The sequence below is a fragment of the Sorex fumeus genome, unplaced genomic scaffold, assembly GCF_029834395.1.
Source record: "Sorex fumeus unplaced genomic scaffold, SorFum_2.1 ptg000044l, whole genome shotgun sequence".
NCBI classification, from domain to species: domain Eukaryota; kingdom Metazoa; phylum Chordata; class Mammalia; order Eulipotyphla; family Soricidae; genus Sorex; species Sorex fumeus.
This window is the reverse complement of record NW_026606101.1, coordinates 15795955-15819721: the sequence shown is the minus strand read 5'-3', so window position 1 is coordinate 15819721 and position 23767 is coordinate 15795955. Positions and strand designations below refer to the sequence as shown.

At 42.9% G+C, this 23767-nt stretch overlaps 1 protein-coding gene across 1 annotated transcript in view; it reads left to right on the top strand.

The window, feature by feature from the left end:
* Window positions 1-23232, top strand: part of LOC130030318 (signal-regulatory protein beta-1-like) — a 30728-nt gene extending 7496 nt beyond the window's left edge. The window contains 7 exon segments of the mRNA XM_056121562.1: window positions 1227-1372; window positions 7526-7550; window positions 15389-15751; window positions 18079-18399; window positions 18927-19229; window positions 22908-23011; window positions 23167-23232. Of these exon segments, the coding sequence (XP_055977537.1) occupies window positions 1227-1372; window positions 7526-7550; window positions 15389-15751; window positions 18079-18399; window positions 18927-19229; window positions 22908-23011; window positions 23167-23232 (1328 nt within the window).
* The last annotated feature ends 535 nt before the right edge of the window (window positions 23233-23767 follow it).

Genomic DNA, 23767 nt, shown 5'->3' with positions numbered 1-23767 from the left:
TCGGAGAGCCCGGCAAGCTACCGAGAGTATTCGATATGCCAGACACAGTAACAACAAAGTCTCCAATGGAGACGTTACTGGGCCCGCTCGAGCAAATCGACGATCAACGGGAGGGCCTTTCTTTCTGTATATATATATATATACATATATATATAATATATGTATATATAGGCACTGTAGCACTGTCCTCCTGTTGTTCATCGATTTGCTCGAGTGGGCACCAGTAATGTTTCCATTGTGAGACTTATTGTTACTGTCTTTGGTATATCGAATATACCACGGGGAGCTTGCCAGTCTTGCTATGCGGGTGGGATACTCTGAGTAGCTTGCCGGGCTCTCTGAGAGGGGCAGAGGAATCGAACCTGGGTCAGCCACATGCAAGGCAAATGCTATTGCTCCAGACTATATATATATATATATATATATATGTGTGTGTGTGTGTGTGTGTGTGTGTGTGTGTGTGTGTTCATGTTCACAGAATCTGCCTATAATCTTCCCATTTCTTGACCCAACCCACTACTCTTTTATGGTCATACACCATCTTCTCTTCCAGAGTCATTGCAACAGTCACAGTGGTTGTTTGAGAATATAAGTCACATCATTCTTCTTCAAAAGTAACAGAATGAGTAGATCAGGAAGCAAAACTGTCTGCCACTTAGAACAGACACACTTAAAAATTCACTATAAATACAATCTCAGAGAAAAAGGTTGGGAAACGTCCATACATGAAAATGGTAACTCATAAAGAGCAGGAAAGTGTCAGACCGAAAACCATTCAAACCAGCAGTAGATATTATATCCTGACTAAAGGATTGATACGTTAAAAGACTTAACTCTTACATGTAGAACCTAATGAAGGAGCAGTAACTATTTACAGAAACTATTTACAGAAACTAAAGTAGATTGAGGAGATAATTGATGGGAACACAATAAGTGAGAAACTTCAATACCTCACTTTCATCAGTGGTGAAATATCATAAAGAAAATTTAAAAAAATATCCAAGACCTCAATGAGGAATTGGAAGAGGACTGTGAATATATATTAGAGTCTTCCACTTCTAATCCAAGTGCCCCAAATGTAACTATGCATTATTATCCAAGTACACAATATTTAACTACATATCATTATCCATTGCACAGATATCTTCAGGATAGATTACATACTGGAACAAAAGACAAATGTACACAGCCATGATCCAGAGGCACAAAAATGAATCTCCAACCAGAGCAACTTGCTGCAGAGATGGTTCTGGACTTTGCAATAGGCCATTTTCATCGGGCCACTTCAGACGGGGGGCAGGTGCCGTCCATCTGCCTGCCCTCTAGGAACCCCAGCGGTCACCAACTTCTAGATCTCAGCGAAAAGCTCCAGGTATGGGGTAGTGGTGGCAGGAAACATCAGACCTCATGGGACAGGGGAGGAGTCGGTCCTTCTCTCCCCCCCCCATGGGACTCTGAGATGACACCCACATATGGTTACTGTCTGCTTAAGGTCCCACACAGCCATGATCCAGAAACACACAAACAAATCTTGGACCCAAGCCACTTGCTGCAGCGATCTCTCCATATCCTAATTATTAAAATTTTAGAATTCCTAGAGTGGCCAAACACAAACAAACAAACACTGTCCTCCCATTGTTCATCGATTTGCTCGAGCAGGCCCAGTAATGTCTCCATTTTGAGACTTGTTGTTACTGTGTTTGGCATATCGAATACCTCATGGGTAGCTTGCTAGGCTTTGCTGTGTGGGCGAGATACTCTTGGTAGCTTGCTGGGCTCTCCGAGAGTGCCAGAAGAATTGAACCCGGGTCAGCTGGGCTGGCTGCGCTGCAAGGCAAACACCCTACCACTGTGGTATCGTTCCAGCCCTAGAGTGGCCACGTGACATTATTTTGTATCCAAAACAAGCAATACAAAACACATTGTCTAGCATTACCTTCTTGGTAGATATGAGTCGTGGTAGTACTGGTCTCAAAATATTGAAGGTAACCAAAGTAGAGAAAGAGAGTATTGTGCAAATTTTCTGCCACATAGGCAGGAGTAGGTGTGGAATGGTTGGGTGGGAGGGATACTGGGGATTTTGGTGTTGGAAAATGTGCACTGGCGAAGGGATGGGTGTTTGATGATTGTAAGATCAAAACTCAAACATGAAAGATTGTGAATCAATAAAAAGGGGAAAAATAATAACTTCACAAAAAATTATAAACAACTTTCTTTCATGAATCTGGAGATCTCTAAGATCTCTAATGGAAAAATGTTCAAAATTTTTTTTTATTGTTCATACATGCAGCAAAGTAAGGCTTATCTTAGATAAGACAAAGGGCAGGCTGAGTGTACATAAAGTCACAAAAATAGGAAAAAAAGTGTATATAGTGTCACAAAAATAGAAATGATCCCCAGTCTCTTCTCAGATCACAATGTTATAAAGGTAGGAATTAACCACAAAAAGAGAGCCAGAAAAATTCAAATGTTTGAAAAATAAACATTATTAAATAATCCTCAGATCAAAGAGGTTGTCAAAAATTTTAAAAGATCCTCAAAATGTGCAATAATGAAGGCACAAGCTATCCAAACCTTGGGGACACACCAAAAGCTACTTAAGAGGAATGTTCCTAGAAATATTCTTGTTTATCAGGGAAACAAAGCTAAAATGAAACAATATAATCTCACATTGCAATACACTAGAAAAATAACAGCATATAAAATCCAACTTAAACACAAGGAAATAAATGATGAAAACTTGAGTAGAAATCAATAATATAAAAATCAATAAGTAATACAAAAGACTAATGAAATCAGGACCCAATCTGTCAAAAATACAGAAAATTATAAACTTTATTCTTAGACCAAAAAAATAAACCCAAAAGAAATGATACATCAGCTAATCAGATCAGAAATGAAAGGGCATAAGTCAAACTTTACAGCACAGAAATATAACATCACAAGAAATTATAAACAACTTTCTGTCGTGAATCTGGAGATCTATACATAATGAAAAATATTCGATTTTTTATTGTTCATACATGCTGCAAAGTTAGGCTTATCTTAGATAAAGCAAAGAAGCAGGTTGAGTGGACAGAACAACAAGGACCTGCTGGTCAGAATTCTGGCGCTAACTGTCCTGGAACACACTGAGACAATCGTCCTGAATGTGCTCCACTGTGGCCTGACCTCCTAGTATGAGAAAGTAGACCCATAGGAAGGTGTTTGTCCAAAACAGCCAAGGCATGAAGTAATGGAGTAGCTTAGCTCAGAGCAGTACTTATAAGAATAATTATGCTTAAAGTCAAAGTATTATGTCTCCCCTCCAATCCCCTCGATGATTGTTCCTCATTCTGGTTTCCTCATGGAAGGCAACACACAACACTCTGCAGGAACAAATGGGAGTCAGGGAGGCTCTTAGCACCCGGATGCTACACCTTTTACTCTGATTTCTGTTTTGCTTCTTTTTTTTTTTTTCCTTTTTGGGGCATACCCAGCAATGTACAGGGATTATTCCTGGTTTATGCACTCAGGAATTACTCCTGGTGGTGCTCAGGGGACCATATGGGATGCTGGGAATCAAACCCAGGTCGGCCGCATGCAAGGCGAACACCTTACCTGCTGGACTATCACTCTAGCCCCTGTTTTGCTTCTTGATCCTCTGTGGAACACATTTTTCAAACCTATTCACCTGATCTGGTCTCAGGTTCCCTAAGAATCCTACTAATGCAAGAATATCCCCCTTGGGCCAAGGTGTCCCCCAGCACCCGGGCCAGAGAGGCTCCCCAAAAAGCATTAGGACTGCATCAGAAGTGGGACTTTAATTCGGCTTGGACAATGATGTGGCCAACTACATCACAGGCATGACCTCCAGGGCAGTGGCCGCAGTTATTTTCCCCTTTCTCAGAGCTCTGGACTCACATCTAATCTCTGTCACCTAATTCTTAGGAGAACATCCTGGCTATCCCAATCACATCAGGACAATAGTCCAGTAGCCTATTTCAATCTCACCAAAATCATGGTGAACACAAGAAACTGAAAAAGACAAATATAAAAGAACACACCCTCTGAAGCTTTAGTCGAGGCCTCACAAAATTCACAGAGGAGCACCAAAGAGGAAGGTAGTACTCTAGAAGGGGGAAAAGGTGGCCACGATATACTGAACTCATCCAAAATCCTTTATTGCAGTGAGAGGGGTACACTGATAGTGAACTGGAGGGTCCCACCTCCACACTACCACAACAACACGAAGAAACAGCGCAAACCCCAACCACGAGGATTGGATGAAGAGTCCAGAAGCCTCAACTTGGATGATCCACAAAATTGATATCCACTTAGTATTACAAACCATAACACCCAAAAGGAGAGAGAAAGTAAAAGGAAATGTGCCTGCCACAGAGGTGGGGCAGGGGTTGGGGGACGGCGGGAGGGATACTGGGAACATTGGTGGTGGAGAATGGGCACTGGTGAAAGGATGGGTACTTGATCATTGTATGATTGAAACGTAATCACAAAAGTTTGTAAATCTTTAACTTTATCTCACGTTTATTCAAAAAATTAAAAATTAAAATAAAATTGATATCACAATTATGATTTCACAAGAAATTATAAAGACATGAAGCTGAATAGCCTGTAAAAAATGTATAAAGTATTCAAAATGTTATTTTTTAAATTGCTCATTCATGGCTGCACTGAGCTACAAAATAAGGCTTATGTTAGATAAGTCAAAGAAGCAGGTTGAGTTGACAGAACAACAGGGACCTTGCGGTCAGAACTCTAGTGCTGGCTGACCTGGGACGCATTGAGGCAATGGTCCTGAATGTGCTCCACTGTGGTCTGACTTCCTTGTATGGGAAAACAGACTCATAGCAAGGGATTTGTTCCAAACACCAAGGAATTGAAGTAATGGAGTAGCTTAGCTCAGAACAGACCTCATAAGAATAATTATGCTATAGTAAAGTATTATGTCCTTCCACCCAACAATGATTATTGTTCCTCATTCTGGTTTCCTGATGGAAGGCAATAAAAATCTTTCTGTGGGAACAGATGGGCTCTCAATGTGGGAAGCTCTTATCCCCCTGGCCCGACCTTTTACTCTCATTTCTGTTTTGCTTCTTAATCCTTGGTGGCACAAATTCGTCAACCCTGTCCACCTGAGCTGGTCCCAGACCCCCTAAGAATCCTATTAATGGGAACAAGAAGACTGACTGATGGTACAAGAAGACTCTGACCAAAGGGAGAAACTGAAATTACAGAGGGCACAGAATTGAAGTAGGAAATTCCCACTTAAAAGAGAAATTGCTGATGAGCATGAGTCTGGGATTTGTTTATCAGGGTAACACTGGGGCAAGTACTTCCCAGCATGAGGAGTATATTCAACACCTAAGGGAGTTACTACAACCTCCAGGGGGAAGGCAAAGAGGAGAACTTTTCACAATTGTTCCAGGCTCTTCACCCACATTGATACTGGCTACCTGCTCGAAAAGAGTAGAGTTAAAAGAACAGAAAGAAGTGATAGCTCAGTTAAGGAAGACTCACACACAGGGAGCGGCCATCCCAATGTCTGTCTGGTCCCTCAGCAACTTGGTGTCTCTGACATTGGAGAAAGTGCAGCACTTGCTATTCTTCATCAATTTGCTCGAGCGGGCCCAGTGACGTCACCATTGTGAGACTTGTTGTTACTGTGTTTGGCATATTGAATATGTCACAGGTAGTTTGCTAGACTTTGCCATGCTGGCGAGATACTCTTGTAAGCTTGCCGGGCTCTCCAAGAGGGGCAGAGTAATCGAACTCAGAACAACCAGTTGGCGGTGTGCAAGGCAAACGCCCTACCGCTGTGCTATTGCTCCAGCCCAGCACTTGCTATTCTTGATCAGAAACTTTCCCCCAGAAATCCTCATAGTTCTTTCTGTGCCACCTGTGTGTAACGCTGGACTGTTAGAGCCCAGTGAAATCAGAAGTTGGATTCCTCAGGTACAGACCTGGGCTGGGCAGTCAACAAACAGGACAAGCTTCACCCTCACTTCACCATCAGATTTCAGTGATATGAACCCAGCAATAATAAAAGTCTGAGTGATTTTGTGTTTCCTGGGACCTTGTTGGACCATAAGTCTGCTGAAAGGTTTTTTGCTTGTATTCTTTCTTGTTTGGGGCCATACTCTGTGGTAGTCATGGTTTACTCTGGTGACAGGGACTGAATCGATTGTGTGTAAGGGGAATGGCTACTTGCTGTACTTATAGGCTGAGCCTATAAAGAAACTGACTGTTGAGCTGTAAAGAAATTGAAGTTCCCCTTCTATCCCACTCTCTATAATCTCAATTCTACCTTGATTTTTCCGGCTCGAAGGAGATGCGCTAAATATTTCCCCTCTCGGAGAGCCCGGCACCCCTCTCGGAGAGCCCGGCAAGCTACTGAGAGTATTCGATATACCAGACACAGTAACAACAAAGTCTCCAATGGAGACGTTACTGGGCCCGCTCAAGCAAATCGATGATCAACGGGAGGGCCTTTACCTTTACCTTTACCTTACCTTGATTTTTAATCTTCATAGAGCATTTGCTTCTATCCTGTTCACCAGTACTGGTCCCCAAGACACCAGGCTAACCACATACTTAGTGGACATCCTAATTATTTCTATTTGGGTTATTACTCCCCCCCCCCAAACAACTGCTATATATGCTAATTCATCAACGGTTGTATGGACACAAGGTTTTATTTTTCTTAGATAAAAGCCTGTGATTATAACTCCTGAGACAAAACACATGTTCTCTGGCCTAGAACACTCCAATACTGTCCCAAGTTCAGACTCTCATACTCATAGACTGAACTGAGCTTATCGTGTTCAGAAAGAAGGCAGAAACTGGCTCCTTTTATCAGTTAGAGGAACATCCACATTGCACTTTTACATCAATACTAAATGTTGCCAGTGACATTAATAAATGGTTGGAATAGGGAGGCTTTTCAGAAACCATATGACTGTATCCCAAATTTGTACATATTCTCTAAATCTTCTTCAGATCTGTTGAACCATGCCTGCTGGTGCAGAATGTAACCATAGCCCATCACAATCAGGAGCCTTAAGCTTGGGAGTCTGGGACACAACTCACAGCCAGACATCACTCTTGACCTGGGAGCTCCTGAGTGTAAAATCACCATGAAGATTCCAAGACATAGGAAAGTCTAAGTGGAGACAGGAGGGGGACCAGAGTGAGCAGAAAGCATCTCTAATAGGCTTGAGAAAGTCTCACTGAGAACACTTGATGTGGATATTTAAGTCTCTAGCAAACTTCTCAGCTTCATCCCCTTCTCTGTTTGACCCCTCTTTCACAATAAAGAAACAGGAAATGCCTAGAATGTAAAACAGGTTACTGTCTTGCAATCACTTTACTGGTGAGAATCACTTCCTCTCATGTCAGGGAAGGTGGGGCTTCTCTTCACAGGGCAGAGTTCTGCCAGCCAACCCACTCAACACTGCAGGCTCCTTGGGTCTTCGGGATGCCAGTCCTGGTCTTCTGGCTGTACCTTCTTCCTCTTCACCTGCAGCTGTCTCTACAGCTGGGACTCACAGGTAAGCATCATCTTTGGTGGTTCCCTTTATCCAACCTGCTGGATATTTAAGTCTCTAGCAAACTCACAGGAAAGTCAATTACTGGGCATTATCTCAGAGTAGCTAGAAAGGTTCTGAACTATTTCTATGTAGATTCATTGCCTGCAGTTGTTAGCACTGGTGGTGAAACATAACGCAACTAAAAGAATCTGGCAGCTCTGTGTCTGTTATCTTCTGTAATCCTCACAGCATCTCATGTGAATCCATAACCACTGTCTCTGATTTGCAGATGGGGAGAGGACGTAAGTTGTCCAGTAACACCCACCTAAGTCTGAAGGTAGATCAGCCAGGAAACAAGTCCAGGGAGTGCAGATTCAGATCATGTTTAAACCTTGTTATGTTCCTTAGCTTTCAGAGGAAAGCAGAAGAATTAGAAAATACAGGAAGACAGGGAGAACAACAGATACCACAACACTGATATTCCCAAAGATCACAGTTGGTTCTGTATATTCACATACTTTTGTTCCTATATTTTATTATTTACTGTTTTGGGGCTGGAGCGATAGCACTGTGGGTAGGGCATTTGCCTTGCATGCAGCCAACCCAGGTTCGATTCCTCCATCCCTCTCGGAGAGCCTGGCAAGCAACCAAGAGTATCCTGCCCACATGGCAGAGGCTGGGCAAGCTCCCCATGGCATACTCGATATGCCAAAAACAGTAATGACAAGTCTCACAATGGAGACGTTACTGGTGCCTGTTCGAGCAAATCAATGAACAACGGGAGGACAGTGCTACAGTGCTATTGTTTTTTAATATATATATTAATTCCTTTATTTTTGGGGGGGATGTATTTAGTCTACATCTGGCAGTGCTCAGGGCCTATTCTAGGCTCTGAGTTCATGAACCATTCCTGACTGTGCTTTTGGGACCCTATGTGGTGTCAGAGATCAAATCAGGGTCGGTTTCGTGCAAGGCAAGTGCCTTCATCCCTGTATTATATCTTCAGCTTAGTATATAGGGATTTTTTTCAAAGGAAATAATATTTATTTGATATTTCTTAATTTTGAACAACCATTTTAAGATATAACAAATACAATTTTAACAACTCATACTCCCATATCAAACAATACAGGAGTAAATATTGCTGTAGAGAACAGAAAGTATCTGACTGAGCTCTGAATTTCAGTGGCTACTTTCTTTATATCCTAAATAAAACCTAACTTGATGTTCCCTTTCCTTCCCTTCCTTCCCCTTCACTTTGCTACCTCTTCGCTTCCTCTTCCCCATCCCTTTCCACTTCTTCCTTCCCACTTCCCTTCCTCTTTTTCTTATCTTTCCATCCTCTGCAGCACTAAGGACTGAAGACAGAGTCTCACACACCACACAGGCCAACAGTCTACTAGAGCTCTGTCCCTGAGCCTCTGCTAAAGTACTCCCCAGTTTACATGAAAAGAGGTTTACTTGCTCCTGTCTCTGTTTCCCTACCTCATGTTCTGCTTTTCTCAATTTACTCATCCCTCTCCCCAATCTGTTAAGACATAGAAGAAAATTTTTACATCTCCATGTTGCACTGTTTTCCATATTTATTATCAAAATTCAATTTAGTATCTATATTGGCATCCTCTCATGTCACTTGAAGCTTCATCATTACAGTAATTACAATGGTGATACATGATCATATTCATAAGCATTCACTAACCGCCAGATTGGAAATGCCCCAACTATTTTTTTTATTGAATCAATGTGAGAACAGTTACAAAGCTTTCAGGTTTAAATATCAGTCATACAATGATCAAACACCCATCCCTTCACCAGTGCACATTTTCCACCACCAAGAACCCCAGTGTCCCCCCTATCCCAGCCCTCCCCCTGCCTGTGTGTCAGATGAGTTCCACTTTATTCTCTCTCCACTTTGACTACATTTAATTTTTTAAAAATTTTTATTAGTGAAACACCATGAGATACAGTTGTAGAATTACAAATTTTTGTGCCTGGGTTTCAGTTATACAATGATCGAGTACCCATCCCTCCACCAGTGCCCATTCTCCACCACTACTAATCCCAGTATCCCTCCCACTCCCCCATCCCCCATCTCACCCTGCCTCTGTGGCAGGGCACTCCCTTTTGTTCTCTCTCTCCTTTTGGGTGCTGTGGTTTGCAAAAGAGGCATTGAGTGGCAACTATGTTTGGTCTATTGTCCACTTTCAGCATGCATCTCCCATCCTGGGCAGATCTTCCCAACACCCTTTATTTGGTGCTCCCTTCTCTAGCTGAGCTTCCTTTACCCCTAGAATGTGCAGCTGACCTCTAAGCCATAGAGTAAACCTCCTGGTATTCATCTCGGCTATTCTTGGGTGTTAGTCTCCTATTTTGTTACTTTATGTTCCCCATATGAATGCAATATTTCTATGTCTGTCCCTCTCTTTCTGACTCATTTCACTTAGCATGATACTTTCCATATAGTAAATTTCATGACTTCATCCTTTCTAACAGCGACATAGTACTCCATTGTGTAGATGTACCAAAGTTTCTTTAACCAGTTACCTGTTCTCGGGCACTCAGGTTTATTCCATATTCTAGCTATTGTAAACAGTGCTGCAAGATTACATTTAATTTTTCGACAGAAGACCCACCATTATTATTTGGAATTCCCCGCAACAATAAGACCTGTAGAAAAGGTATCATTAGATAATTTGTTTTCTTTTGCTGATTATGAAGAGCATATGATGTCACACAGCCGCCATTGTGGCCACACGATTTTGGATTTTTGATATTTTAGTAATTAAATTCGAAGGAGTTTCTGCCAAAAGCCGCTGGGTTTGAGATTGGTTTGTGTGCCTCTGGGATCATGGTCATTCAGGAGCTGGAGGAGCCGTTCGTGGGTGGCCACTCGGGGTCTCGTCAAATGCCCCAGCTGTTATTTCCTTGGATGATGATCTCTGAAGTAGACACCCTTATCCCCCCCAACTCACAGGTTAGAAAAGGTAAGAGGAATTTAAGGGTTAAAGATACTTAAGATAAAAGGAGACCTGTGAATTGAACTCAGGCAGTCTGATCCTAGATTTCACATTTTAACTCTACCCCTTCTCAATATTCATCAATCTACACAAATACTTTCAGTCTATATTATCTCTCTGTCTTCCGCCAATGGGTGTAAAGAGTAGGGAAGAGAGCTCGTGGGTCTCTGCACCTAGGGTGCTCTGTTTCCTGCACATATGCAAGCAGCATTTGTTTTGTACTAAGTCATCTACTTGAGAAACAATTTCTTCTGCAGTCACCACTGAAATTATCACTAAATCAAACCCCAAGGATTAAAGAAGTAACATGTTGTTCACATTGGTAAACATGCAGTTATTTATTCAAGACACACTATGTGTCAGGAATTGTGAAAGATATTGGGGTGTACTGATCAATAATAGAGACAAAATAGTTAGTCTTATAAAGTTATCTATTGGAGGAATAAGAGTAAAAGAGACATAACAGAAAACTAAATTGATATATAAGAAAGTGATTTGTTCTGGGCAAGAGCTATGTGCTGAAAAAAGGTGAAGAAACAAACATAATTACCTCTCATCATCTGGATTGTAAAGCATAAAAGGATAGAGAGGGAAAGAGTAAGAGAGAGTGTGAGAGAAAGACAGAGACAGAGAAATTTAGAGAGATGATAGAAGCAAAGTGGCTTCCATAGAGACAGGCTGGGAAGAGGGGCACAGAGGCAGGAGAGAAACTAGGGAAGGAAGTTGATGGTGGGAAATGTGCACTTTTGGAGGGATGGGTGTTGCAATATTGATGACTGAGATGTGACCATGAACAGCTTTGTAACCATTGATCTCATGCTGATTTAATAAATAAATAATTTTCCAACTTTTTAATTAAATCACTGTGAGGTAGACGCAATAAATAAATTTTTAAAAAGTAATTTGTGACTTAAAAGATACAAAGTACTATGAACAAAATACTTGGGAGTATAAGAGTAAGAAGTATGAGATGTGTTTTAAACAAGTTTGATAGATATTATGGAAAAGGCAGATTTGAGCAAAGCTTAATAGACTGTACAGTATGAACTATAGGGATTTCTGGTGAGAAAGTGACAAGGAAAAGTGTGCAAGGACCATGAGAAGAAATTCTTCCTGTTTTGCACAAGGATTTGATTTTGCTCTGATCATGCTCATTTTATTTTTGCGGTGTTAAAAAATGTGTTTGGCATTGCATGGTTTTGCTGAGGGAAGCCACTTGCTCCAAGATGAGTATGAAATTATTCTACATTTAACTGAGAATGGTCTAGATAACAGAGATAGAAACATCTAGAGAATTTCAGAAGTCACTGAGTTCATGCACACAAAACAAGTGACTGCAACTAGCCAGTAGTTCGTAGAGACAAAAGTCAAGAGTTCGGCTCTGGGACCTGTGCTGATGAGGAGTCAACAGGATTTCCTGGTGCACAGAGCTGGAGTGGCAGAAAGATACCCAAGCACTTGGATCTGAGATCTGGAAGAATCAAGTTGATAGCGAGGGCATGGGAGGAAATGAGGAATTCAGGTCTGGGATGTTAACTGTTTGATATTTACTTCCAATTAAGGATCAGGGCCTGGAAGAATTGTACAAAAGTCCAGAATCTGGGGGTAACGTTTGGTGTAGAATGTGAATGTGAGAATTATGGATACACAGAGGGCAGAGTTTCTCTATTACCTGGTTTCTGTCAACTCTCTAGTTTCTCTTCTTCCCTCTCTCCACTATTCAGTTCACTCTTCTCTTCAAGATTCAGTTATAGTTATTCCCACTTTGTCACAAAATTTCACTTTTGTCACACAGCTTTCCATTGTCTAGTCATCTTCTCTTATTTTTATGCTTTAAAGTTTTTGGTTTGGGGCCACAAATGATGACGTCCAGTGTTTGGGGATCACTCCTGGCAGTGCTCAGGGAACCATATGCAGTGCCAGGGCATTGAGTCATAGTCAACCAAGGACCTAGAAGCCTGAACTATCTCTGCAGCCCCCAATCCTCTTCTCTTGATTTAAGTCCAAACCAACAGATGACCTGACCACAGTAACAAGTGTGTGTCTTGTGAGTCCTTAGGAGCCAGCCCGGTCACATAAGTGCTGAGTGGGTGCACTCTACCTGCTCACATATGAAAAGAGGAACCACAACTCTATATTGTGTTGAGCACAAAGAAACAGAAAAAGAACATTGTTAGGGTCCGGAGTCCCAAGGACCACACAAAGCAATGAGCTTTGCATTGTAACATTTTATTTGGCACAAGTCAAACAAGTATGGAGTTTAGAAAGCTGACTGGTCACAGCCAAACCCTCTAGTGGGAGAGTGACCCCTCCCCTTGACTCCAGGATCTATTTATACTTTAAGAATTCAAATGGTTTCCCTGACCATCTTTTGCCACTTCCTGATGACCTTTTCCTTGATTGATTTGGTGGTTATCTCCGCTGACTTCATACAGGAGTAATTCTGCTTTTACAGCTGAGCCCCATAAATGGGTGTTATCTGGCTCAACTGAAAGTTACTGGCAAAAACTTTGCTTTTACAAAATTGTTTCGAGGATGCTAAGCAAGGCTAAGTATTGTAGGAGGGGAGCAAGACTTCACAACATGGGATTTTTTTTGTGGTCCAACAACATGCTGATTCTCTGATGCAGATCTGCTACCAGAACCATGAGACACTTCAAATTAGAGGAACCACTTATCATTTCTATATGATTCCAGAACATGCTTAATCTTTGGGGAGGCAATCCAACTGGAAAGTCTTTCACTTGGTATTAAAAGTCATGAAATGACTCATGGTCCCTCAATTCATAACTCATTTTGTTCAAGCAAAATTAACAGCTCTGTTCTTTTCAAAACACAAATCTAAAACCAGCCGTTTCTTGCTCTTCTATATCCCTGATCTATTTCCACATTCAAATATCTATTTATAAGAAAAATATCTGCTTCAGAATTCTTTGTATTCCTGGTTTCTCTTCACGTTCAAATATCTATTTATAAGTAATTTACCTGCCTCATTATCACATGTTATATTTTTTCCTTAAATCATTAGTTCAAATCAAAGACTAATGACCTTATTCTAGTACGCACTAGTTATTATATTAATTATACATACAATGAACGATCCTGTTAAAAGTATAAAACTTGGTGGCAATAGGGCACAATCACAATGGTGAAATCATCACACATTTCTAGAACTTTTCAACAAGCTAAATAGAAGTTGTGTACCCCAAAAAACTCCTCATATCTTTCAGCTCCCCGAGCTCTAAGGTGTTTTTACCTTTATGAATTGGCCCATTTTAGGTACATTATACATGTGGGAAACTATTTCTCTTTCACATTTGATTTCTTTCAATTAACACAGTATTTATTTTAAGGTTCATTTGTATTACAGATTGAATCAGAATTTCATTAATGAATATGCAAATATTCCATTTTGTACATGTACTAGATTATGTTCATTAATTCATCTATTGAGAAAGGAGCCTATTACTTTAAGATAATACGATTTTGATAATTGTCACAGCAGAATGACCACACCAATATATACTGATCAGAAATTAGAAAGTATAAATCTCAGGAACTTGAAACTATGTTCAGCTTCCTATAAATCTCATGTGTATTTTTTTTATTAGTGAAACACTATGAGGTACAGTTATAGACTTACAGATTTTTGTGCTTGGGTTTCAGTTATACAATGATCAAGTACCCATCCCTCCTCCAGAGCCCATCCTCCACCACCACGGGTCCCAACATCCCTCCCGCCCCCCATTCCCCCCATCCCACCCTGCCTCTGTGGCAGGGCATTCCCTTTTGTTCTCTCTCTCTTCTTTTGGGTCCTGTGTTTTGCAAGAGAGGCATTGAGTGGCAATCATGTTTGGTCTATAGTCTACTTTCAACATGCTTCTTCCACCCTGGGAGGATCCTCCCAACACCCTTTATTTGGTGCTCTCTTCTCTATCTGAGCTTCCTTTTCCCCTAGCACGTGTGGCTGGCCTCCAAGTCACGGAGCAAAATTCCTGGTACTAATCTCAGCCACTCCTGGGTGTTAGTCTCCCTTTTTGTTGCTTTATGTTCCCCAGATGAATGCAATCTTTCTATGTCTATCCCACTCTTTCTGACTCATTTCACTTAACATGATACTTTCCATGTAGTACCACTTGTATGTAAATTTCATGACTTCATCTTTTCTAACAGCTACATAGTACTCCATTGTGTAAATGTACCAAAGTTTCTTTAACCAGTCATCTGTTCTTGGGCACTCAGGTTTTTTCCAGATTCTGGCTATTGTAAAGAGTGCTGCAAGAACAAACAAGTGCAAATGTCACTTCGACTATACATTTTTGCCTCTCTGGGATATATTCCCAGGAGTGGTAGATTTCTACCTTCTCTCTGTACTCTGGCTGATCACAGACACCACTAAGAGCATCATCTGGAGAAGAGAAAGATGGATTTTCTGAGGCCTTGACATTTCAGGGATATCTCATTGGCACCACTGTCCCTCTATTTATACTCATTGGTTTCATGCTTCCTCATAATGCAAAGAAAAAGTCCAACACTCTCCGAGTCAGACTGTAGGAACAAGAGAGTTGCTAATTTTAGACATTCCAGGTAAAGCTCCTAAACCACCCTCTATGCCATGTCCTTAAGCTCCTAGTTCCTAGATTCCTCCTTTGCATCACACCACACTCACACTATGGAGGTTGGTGTGTGTGTGGGGGGGGTGGGGGGGGTAACATAAGATTCACACAATGTGCTTAACTCCTCACACTGAACACTCAGTCACTGGTGTAGTTTGCTGACACAGAGTTGAGAAAATCTACAGACTAACAAGGATGAGTGAAGAGCTGCTTGTGTTTCCCTCAGGAGTGGCCAGGCAGAATGCAGAGCTGCAGGTGATCCAGCCTGACAAGTTTGTGTCGGTGGCCGTGGGAGGGACAATCACTCTGCGCTGCTCTGTGACCTCCTTGCATCCTATGGGTCCTGTCAAGTGGTTCCGGCAGAGAGTGGGTGGCCGGGAGGAGATCTACAACTACGGGAAAAAAGGCTACTACCCCCGAGTGACCAATGCTTCGGATGCCACCAAGAGAGACAACCTGGACTTTTCCATCCACATTCGTGACATCAGCCCAGCCGACACAGGCACCTACTACTGTGTGAAGTTCCAGGCGCAGTTTGTGGAAGATGTGGAGTTCAAGTCTGGGCCAGGCACCCAGGTCACCTTGAGCGGTGAGTGTTCTGGGGAGGGGGGTCCATCGTCCTTTTGTGTGACCACAGTCAGTCAGGCTGGCCTTGCTTCTAAGAGCAAAAACTAAGGCCAGGTGATGAGCTGGTGTTTGTCCTTGGATCTGCTTCATAGTCCACTTCAACTACCTTTGGAGATCAAAGATGTTGAAGTCACCAAGTCCTGCAGTTTGCACCTGAGGAGAACACTCTGAGGGCTGTTCTCGATGTGTAGCATCTTCTCTTTCCTCAGTATCCACAGAGTGCCCAGCCCTGCTCTGGGCACAGTGGAAACAAGGGTCATCGTAATGACCAGAGATTTTGCTCCAAAATCACTGAATCCTATTCCCTCCAACATGGTGCCAGCCCTAGGACTGCATTTGGTTCTATTTGAGAAACAGCAGTGACAAAAGGCAGTAAGAACCACAGACTCTGTTCAGTCTGATAGGATGACAGTCACCAGGACTTTCCACTTTCAGGAGGGTCGTCAGGAAACCCTCCAGTGGTTCAGAGAAAGATCACTCAATCACTGAAAGCTCTGAGCAGAGCAGGTGGCCTTAGAAAGTCTCAATCAGGGAAAATACCTCAGTGAGGTGACAAGAGCTTCCTGATGAGATGATGGGAAATCTTGAGACAATCTTTTAAGGACTCATTCTTCTCATCTCCAAAATGGCAATAATAACAGACTCCTTTTAGGATAGTTGAAAGGATCCGAGATGCCATTGCCCAGAAGCACAGAGTAGACCCAAACCAAGGGCTAGATCAAGGTTCTGTGACTGAACTTCCTCCTGTGCATCAGTCTCTTTACACATAGAAGGTAACTAATCCACCAATCTTTTTGGGAAGGTGTGAGATGCGATGAGCTTGGTGAGAGAACAGATAAGTGCTGGAAACAAAGGATTAAGTTATATAGATGAGAAAAGAGCCTTAGGGGGCAGAATACAGGGGCCTTATGTTGAGAATGCTGGTGCCAACTTATGTGGAACAGCACTAGGCATGGTCCTGTATGTGCTCCATCCTGGCCTGATTGCCTTGGTATGAGAAAACAGACCCATAGAAAGAGACCACAAGAAAGCTATTCACCCTGAGCTGCTTAAGACATGAAGTTTAGATTAGAACTAGCTTTGTTTAGAGTAGCTCCACTAAGAGGAGTTGTGCTCGTAATCAGAGTCTCCTGTCCCCATGCTAAGAATGTTGTCCTCCAGTTCTGGTTTCTTAGTGTAAGGCAGTAAAATGATCCACAGGGGACAAATGGGGCTCAGTGTCTGAAGGGTACTAGCCACATGACCCCACTTGTCTCTCATTTCTGTCTTATTTCTTAATCCTCGGCAACACCCTCTATACGGGGCTGGTCCTTGGCAGATGAGCAGTGGTGCTCTGATCCCAAGGCTGTGGACATCTCAGTGTCTGGAATCCTCCATTTCCCCATCAGTGAAGTGGTGGCTTTGTTCAGGTCTGTGAGTTGTAGGGACTGGTACAAAGTCCTGTGGAAGTATCATTATCATCACTAAGCCCCAGGGGAGAGACTGGTGAGCATCCTGCCTGTGCTCATGTCTCTGCTCTGCTTCCTCATCTCTGTGACCTCTGATCTATGACTCCATGTGGGGCCAGGGTCCTCTTTTTTTTTTATTTTTGGAAGGAAGGAGAAAGGGAGGTAGTGAGGGAGAGTTGAGGCAAGACATGTGGGTCTGGTATCTGTGCAGGGAGGTCAAGAAGGCAGAAATGGCTGCAGTGTTGAGACTGGGGACAAGGAGAGGGAGGAAAGCCAGGGGAGAGGGGTGGAAGGACCCCAGAAGGCTCGCTGAGAAGTGTAGTCTGCACCGTGCTGGCTCTGTGAAGTGGAGTCTAGGGAGTGTGGAATTCGAGGGAGCTGGAGACATGTCAGGTCATGTGGAACAGTCGAAAACCTGGGACTCCCAATACCTGGATTCAGACCATGGGTAAAGGTAGAGACCCTAGACTGTGGCTGTGCAACTGTGCTGTCTATAATGGGAACCATTTTGTAGCCCTTGCAGCATTGGGCTCAGAGTCCCGCAGAGATGAAGGCACGATGAACACTGCTGAGATGGGACAGAACACATGAGGCTGGGAGAACGGACTGATGTTCTGTCAGTGAGCGAGCGGCAGGAACAGTTCCAGGGCCACCCTTTGTCAGCCGTGCTCCCTCCTCAACACACAAAAGCATGCATGGGGGAGTGACCACTGGGAAGTGCTCGAGTTCTGTGAATTGAGGAAGGTTACTGCCTTGTAGGTCAGGATGTGCTGAACACAGGTGTTTGTCTTTGGTGCCACACTTGCCCTGTGCTCACTGTGTCCAAACGCTCCTTGTGTAGCCAAACCTTCTCGTCCAGAGATCTCCGGCCCCACTAAGAGGGCCCCGTCCCGGCACACCGTGAGCTTCACCTGCAGGTCCCACGGCTTCTTCCCCAGAAATGTCAGCCTGAGGTGGTTCAAAAACGGGAACGCACTCTCAGCCTCCCGGACCAGTGTGGACCCCCCGGGGGAGAGCACCTCCTAGAGTGTCTCCAGCACAGCCAGGGTTCAGCTGACTTAGGCAGACGTGCGCCCCCAGGTCATTTGTGAGATCAACCACATCACCCTGCGTGGGGGCCCACCTCTCCATGGGACAGCCAGCTTGGCTGAGACCATCCGAGGTAGACACCCTCATCCCAGACTCTGTGTCTTCTTGCCTCTTCTGCCTCCTGAGTTTTGTTCTACTGTTCTGGAATCTAATTCCCATCCATGCTTCCTGATTGCCAGCATCCTAGATGTGCTCGTCACACATGCCTCTTTCCATGGCAAACCTACCTGTATTCTAACACTGTAAAGAATATCTCATTTATTTTAGAGAAAGCAACTGAAATTCCTAATTACCTAATATCAACCACCTTCATGTGCATTCTTTATTTCAGTTTTTGGTGACATTATTATGTTCACACTTTGTTTATTCCACTTGTTTCTCCCCTAGTAAAAGCTGTGCCTGACACAGTGTGTCAGATACTGTGCTGTTGGTTTCATTTTTGTGCCAAGAGCTCTCTTAGTGTGGATTGCCTACCTAGCTCTGTGTGTCTGGGGCTATTGGGGTGAATCCCTTCTGTGGGTTGGGGTCTACGTGCTAAATCTCAGGTCCTGTGACCTCTCTGTCCCCCAAGATCAGAGCTTCTGTCCTGGGCTTTTTCAGTTCCACCCATGCTGGAGGTCTCCCAGTTTCCTGCAGTGGGCAACCAGGTGAACCTCACCTGCCAGTTGAAGAAGTTCTATCCCCGGAAACTTCAACTGACCTGGCTGGAGAACGGAATTGTGCCCCGGGCAGAAACGGCCTCACTCCTCCTAGAGAACAAGGATGGGACCTTTAACCGAACCAGCTGGCTCCTGGTGAACTCCTCTGCCAAGCAGGAGAATGTAGCCTTCACCTGCCAGGTGGAGCACGATGGGCAGCCGGTGCTCACCAAATCACACACCCTGGTCTCAATCAAACAAACTGGTAAGAATACAAAACTACTGATCTAGACCATAAGATTTGCTTCCTTTGAATGTTAAATATTGTAATTATATTGATTGTACAGACCTTTAGAAAATTCTGCCTCCATCATGCCTTCCAAGAAGAACCGCTAGGATAAGGTTGGTACAGGTTTTGGACATAAATAAATCTTAAGAAATAAAGTGGGGAGGGACTGAGATATACTACAGTGAGTAGCTATTTGACTTACATTCAACTGATTCGTGTTTGATACCCTAAAAACCAAATTGGTGTTTGATACCCCAAGCTATCTAGGAGTTACCCTTAACAGCAGAGTCAGGAGTAAGCTGTGATCAGAGACAGGTGTGGGCCCAAACAAACAAACAAACAACAATAAAAACAAGCAAACAGAGAAATAAAGTGAGGAAGAAGGAAGGTCATAATTCATGGGTCCTACCTCCCACTTGTTTTACAGCGATTTTCTTCACCACCCAACTCATCTCACCTCCCTCCTGTTCTCTAACCCAACTGAGACTTGATTCCATCTCAGAATTACATCTGTTTCATATATTTTGCAAGATCACCCAATGACACTTGGACCTTCTGTCTGTGCATGCACAGAAGAAACCCTGCCTGTTGAGATATACTGGTCACCTGTGTGTGGTGATTGGAATCAAGGATTTCCTGTGTCCTTAGTTTTTGGCTAAGGACCTGAATTCATCACCAGCTGCACATTTACCATTGGAAATTATTTTCCATCTACAATCTCCTTTCTGCTCCAAGCATCTCATGATTTTAGATTTTTACAGTAGAGATTTGGGGAGGAGTGAGGGAAGAATATTTTAAGACTTCCTGCTTAGACCAAGTGATTGGTCTAAAGTAATCCAGGTCCCTGAGTTCATGAGGCAGAGACCACTACCCTGGACACCTCCCATGATTGTTGGAGATGTGCTTCACTATAGTACCTTATTCAAGGGCTTTCAGTGTCTCTTTATGTAAAGAAATACATCTTATTTCTCCCTCACGTAACATAAGGCTAATCCAGTAAGGTATTTTGGAGCACTTTCTGAAACACACACACACACACACACACACACACACACACACACACACACACTTTCAAAGACCCAGCATCATTCCAGCATGCCCTCTAGTGTTGTCTTCATCTGGTCAGGGGAATGAGCAAATTTCCTTAAAGAATATGCACACAAAAGTTACTTGATTGTGCCTGTAGGATCAGAGTGCTTTTTGTATGTCCAATTAGTATTGGAGCCCATAACTATATTGTCCTATTATTGTTTTCCATTTTTACTGTATATTCACTAAAAATAAATTATGAAGGGGCCTCGTGCATCAGCTTTCTCTCTCTCCTGTCACTTTCCTTTGGTAATCTCATGCCGCTTCCCCCACCCTGGTGAGGCTGATGGAGATGGGCAGGTGAAGGAAGGAATGAGGGCCAGGCTGGTTGGTCTCAGTTGCAGTTTATTCCATTCCCATATCCATTCTCCTCTGATTTTCCTCCTGCTTCTTCTTCCCCCATACTACTTCATTCTCCTCTGGATCCCACTTCAATCTCCTTCTGGCTCCAGAATTCCCAGCCCCTTCTTACAGCCTTAGTTAAATTCCAAAGCATGAGGGCTTGGGTTAATAATTACACATAGGTGTGGTCATACAGAAATAAAGTCTTTCTCTAGGGGAAGCTTCTTCTAGGACAGATTCTCATCCAGGAGGACAATCCACCCAAAAGCTGAATCCCATGGGTGTGTTTCTCCTGTCCTTGTCCAACAAACATATAAACATTCATAGTATTAATCATTTTTGTATGGACACAGTAAGAGATACATTAAGCTTATAGAATTGCTCTCCTGGGGCCATCTCGATCTCAGACTACAGTGCTCAGGCCAGATTTGTCTTTCCTATCCCTAGCAGGGTCCTAATCTCATCGTTACTTTTGGATCATGACAGCATTTGTCCATGACCATGCTCTCAACTAATAGTTGAATATTGTGGCACTTTGGCCTGGCCCATCTTGATGCCAGGGTAGCTCACAGCTTGCCCTGGGTCCATTCAGTCCCTCGTCGGGACCCTGCTATTGGGGTGCTACGAACTAAGGGCAACTGAGGCCTAAGTCGAGATAGCAGATGCCCCAGAGTGCCGATTGTTTGGAGACAATTTACTCCCAAGTTACAAAAGCATAATATTAACTGTCTTCCTTCATCCATACAAAAACGATATTACTTTAAAGTAAACTATTCAAAAGATATAAGGAGAGGAGAAAGGCAATATTTCTATATAAATATAATACATATAAAATCATAGATTTCTGAGGAATCTGACTTTACAAGATAACAGAGTCTGATTAGGGGAAAAGCTGATTAACTGGATTAACTGGTTGCGGAGGAGAGCAAAGAGAAGAGGTTACAGATAAATAAAGGAATGGGAGTGCCAAATAAATTTTGTTTACTTTGTGAAGTATCTTCTGTTTACCTCAAAGCTAAATATTTCTACTGCTTGATTCATTCTTCCAACACAGGACTGGAAAGGAGAATTCCTGCTGTCTTATTTCTCAGGTAAAAACTAGGGGTTCCAGTACCAGCTCTCTGGATAGGCCGTTGGATCAGCTGCCTGAATTCCACTGCGGCACTGCTTTCCTTGTAATCCCTCTAGAAACACCTCCTCTGACCTTGGGAAAGTTTCCAAGTCATTCCCAACTTAGAACGTTGGATACACCCAACTGTTTCCAAGCAGATTGCCAAGTAGACATAAACCAGGTATCAAGCACTGTGCTGGGTAGTTTCAAGTATGTTGTAATTCATATCTCAAGAAAACCAACTATAGTTAAGCTCTTCTGTGTACACAGAGATTCCTATACTTTAGAACAGTTACTATTTTCTTGTTACATTTCAGGAACTGTTATTGTGGACTTCACATTTTTATCCTGATAGGCGATAACATTCCTTAATCACCTTGCTAAGACCTGAGCACTGTGCTAGTGACTCTTTCAATAAGCAGATTCCCTCAGTGTGAGCTCACTTTGTTTAACAATTTCTGTTTCCTTGTTCCGTCCTTTGCCGTGGGATTGCCTAAATGATGGAGCTCTTCCCTAGGATCTGTCTGCTCACAGGTCAGAGCTTGAACCCTGTGCAGTTTCAGACCCACCCACTATGGAGACGTTTCAATCCCCCATGCCTGGGACCCCATTGAGAAGATTCACATTCTAGTCTGAGGATCAATTCTGTAGATTAAATAATGAATTTTGATATCTGACTATGCTTTCTCTTCACTCTCCTTCAATGAGGACAACCTTGGAAGTTTAGCCTGTGAGTGATGAAATAAAGAAACCTCTTTTTTTTTTTTTTTTTTTTTTTGGTTTTTGGATCACAGAGGAGATTCTCAGTAGTTACTTTGTTCTCAGAACTCAGGAATTATTCCTAGTGGTACTTGGATGACCATCTGGAATACCAGGAATCAAATCCGTGTTGGCTGCATGCAAGTCAAACACCACCTTGGACATGGCACTGGCCCCAATATAAGGGAAGTCTTTACCTTGATTTCTTAATTGATCCTGAACTAGGACAGCAGTCATGTTCAAAAGTTTCAGTATATTTTGGCTCCTATAATCACAAATGGAAGAAGTAGAGTTTCCTGAGAATTCACTTCTGTATAGCTCCATTAAGGAAACTCTTGTGCCTTGATTTCCAGAGCCATCCCACATACATTTCCTCCTGGGCTTCCTCTTCGGTCTCAAGGTGCTGTTGGTGCTTTGTGTGTCTGCCATTTACCTCTGCAAGAAGTTCAATATGACGGTAAGTTGTGGGGAGAATATTGGGGTGGAGATCTCTCCTTCAAGGGCAAAATAAGGGGCCACCCTGCAAGTCACACATGGTTAGGACCCAGGCCAAGTTAAGAGACATTAACACACTGCAGTCAAAATTTTGGACAAAGGTGGATTTTTTAATAGATTCTCAACATCCAAGAAATAGATGAGTCCCTGGAAGAAGACTGGGTTAAGAGTGTTCAGAGATAGCCACAGAGTTCTAGGCACAGGAAGAAGGGGAATAAAAAAAATAGAGTAACTACATGGAGGTTATCAGAGACTTTTTCTAGAATATTTCATCATGGAGAAGTGAGACAAGGAATTCTCATGGAGAGTAATTTTGAGATATCTAGTATCAGCTGCTCTGAGGAATCTTTATCTTCTCGAAACCTTTTCTGACAGGGTGGGAGTGATGAATAATAGAGGTCAAAATTTAGGAAACTGTTGATGTGCAGAGCCCTCTCTCAGGAGATGCCCATATTTCCAGGAAAGGAACTTCAGAAGGAGAGCAGCACCAGAACACACACAGGGAGTATTCTCTGCTGCCACTTTCCCTTTCTGAGTGGTGTGACCAAAAGAAATTGGGATGAAACGAAGCTTCAGAATCTACTTTAAATGCTTTCCCTCTCCTGAGACATCCACAAGACACTGATATCCTTCTTCCATCCAATGCCCCAGTTTTGGGATTTCAACCACACTTTGAAGCAATGTTCATTTAGCATACTCAAGACATCACTTAGAATAT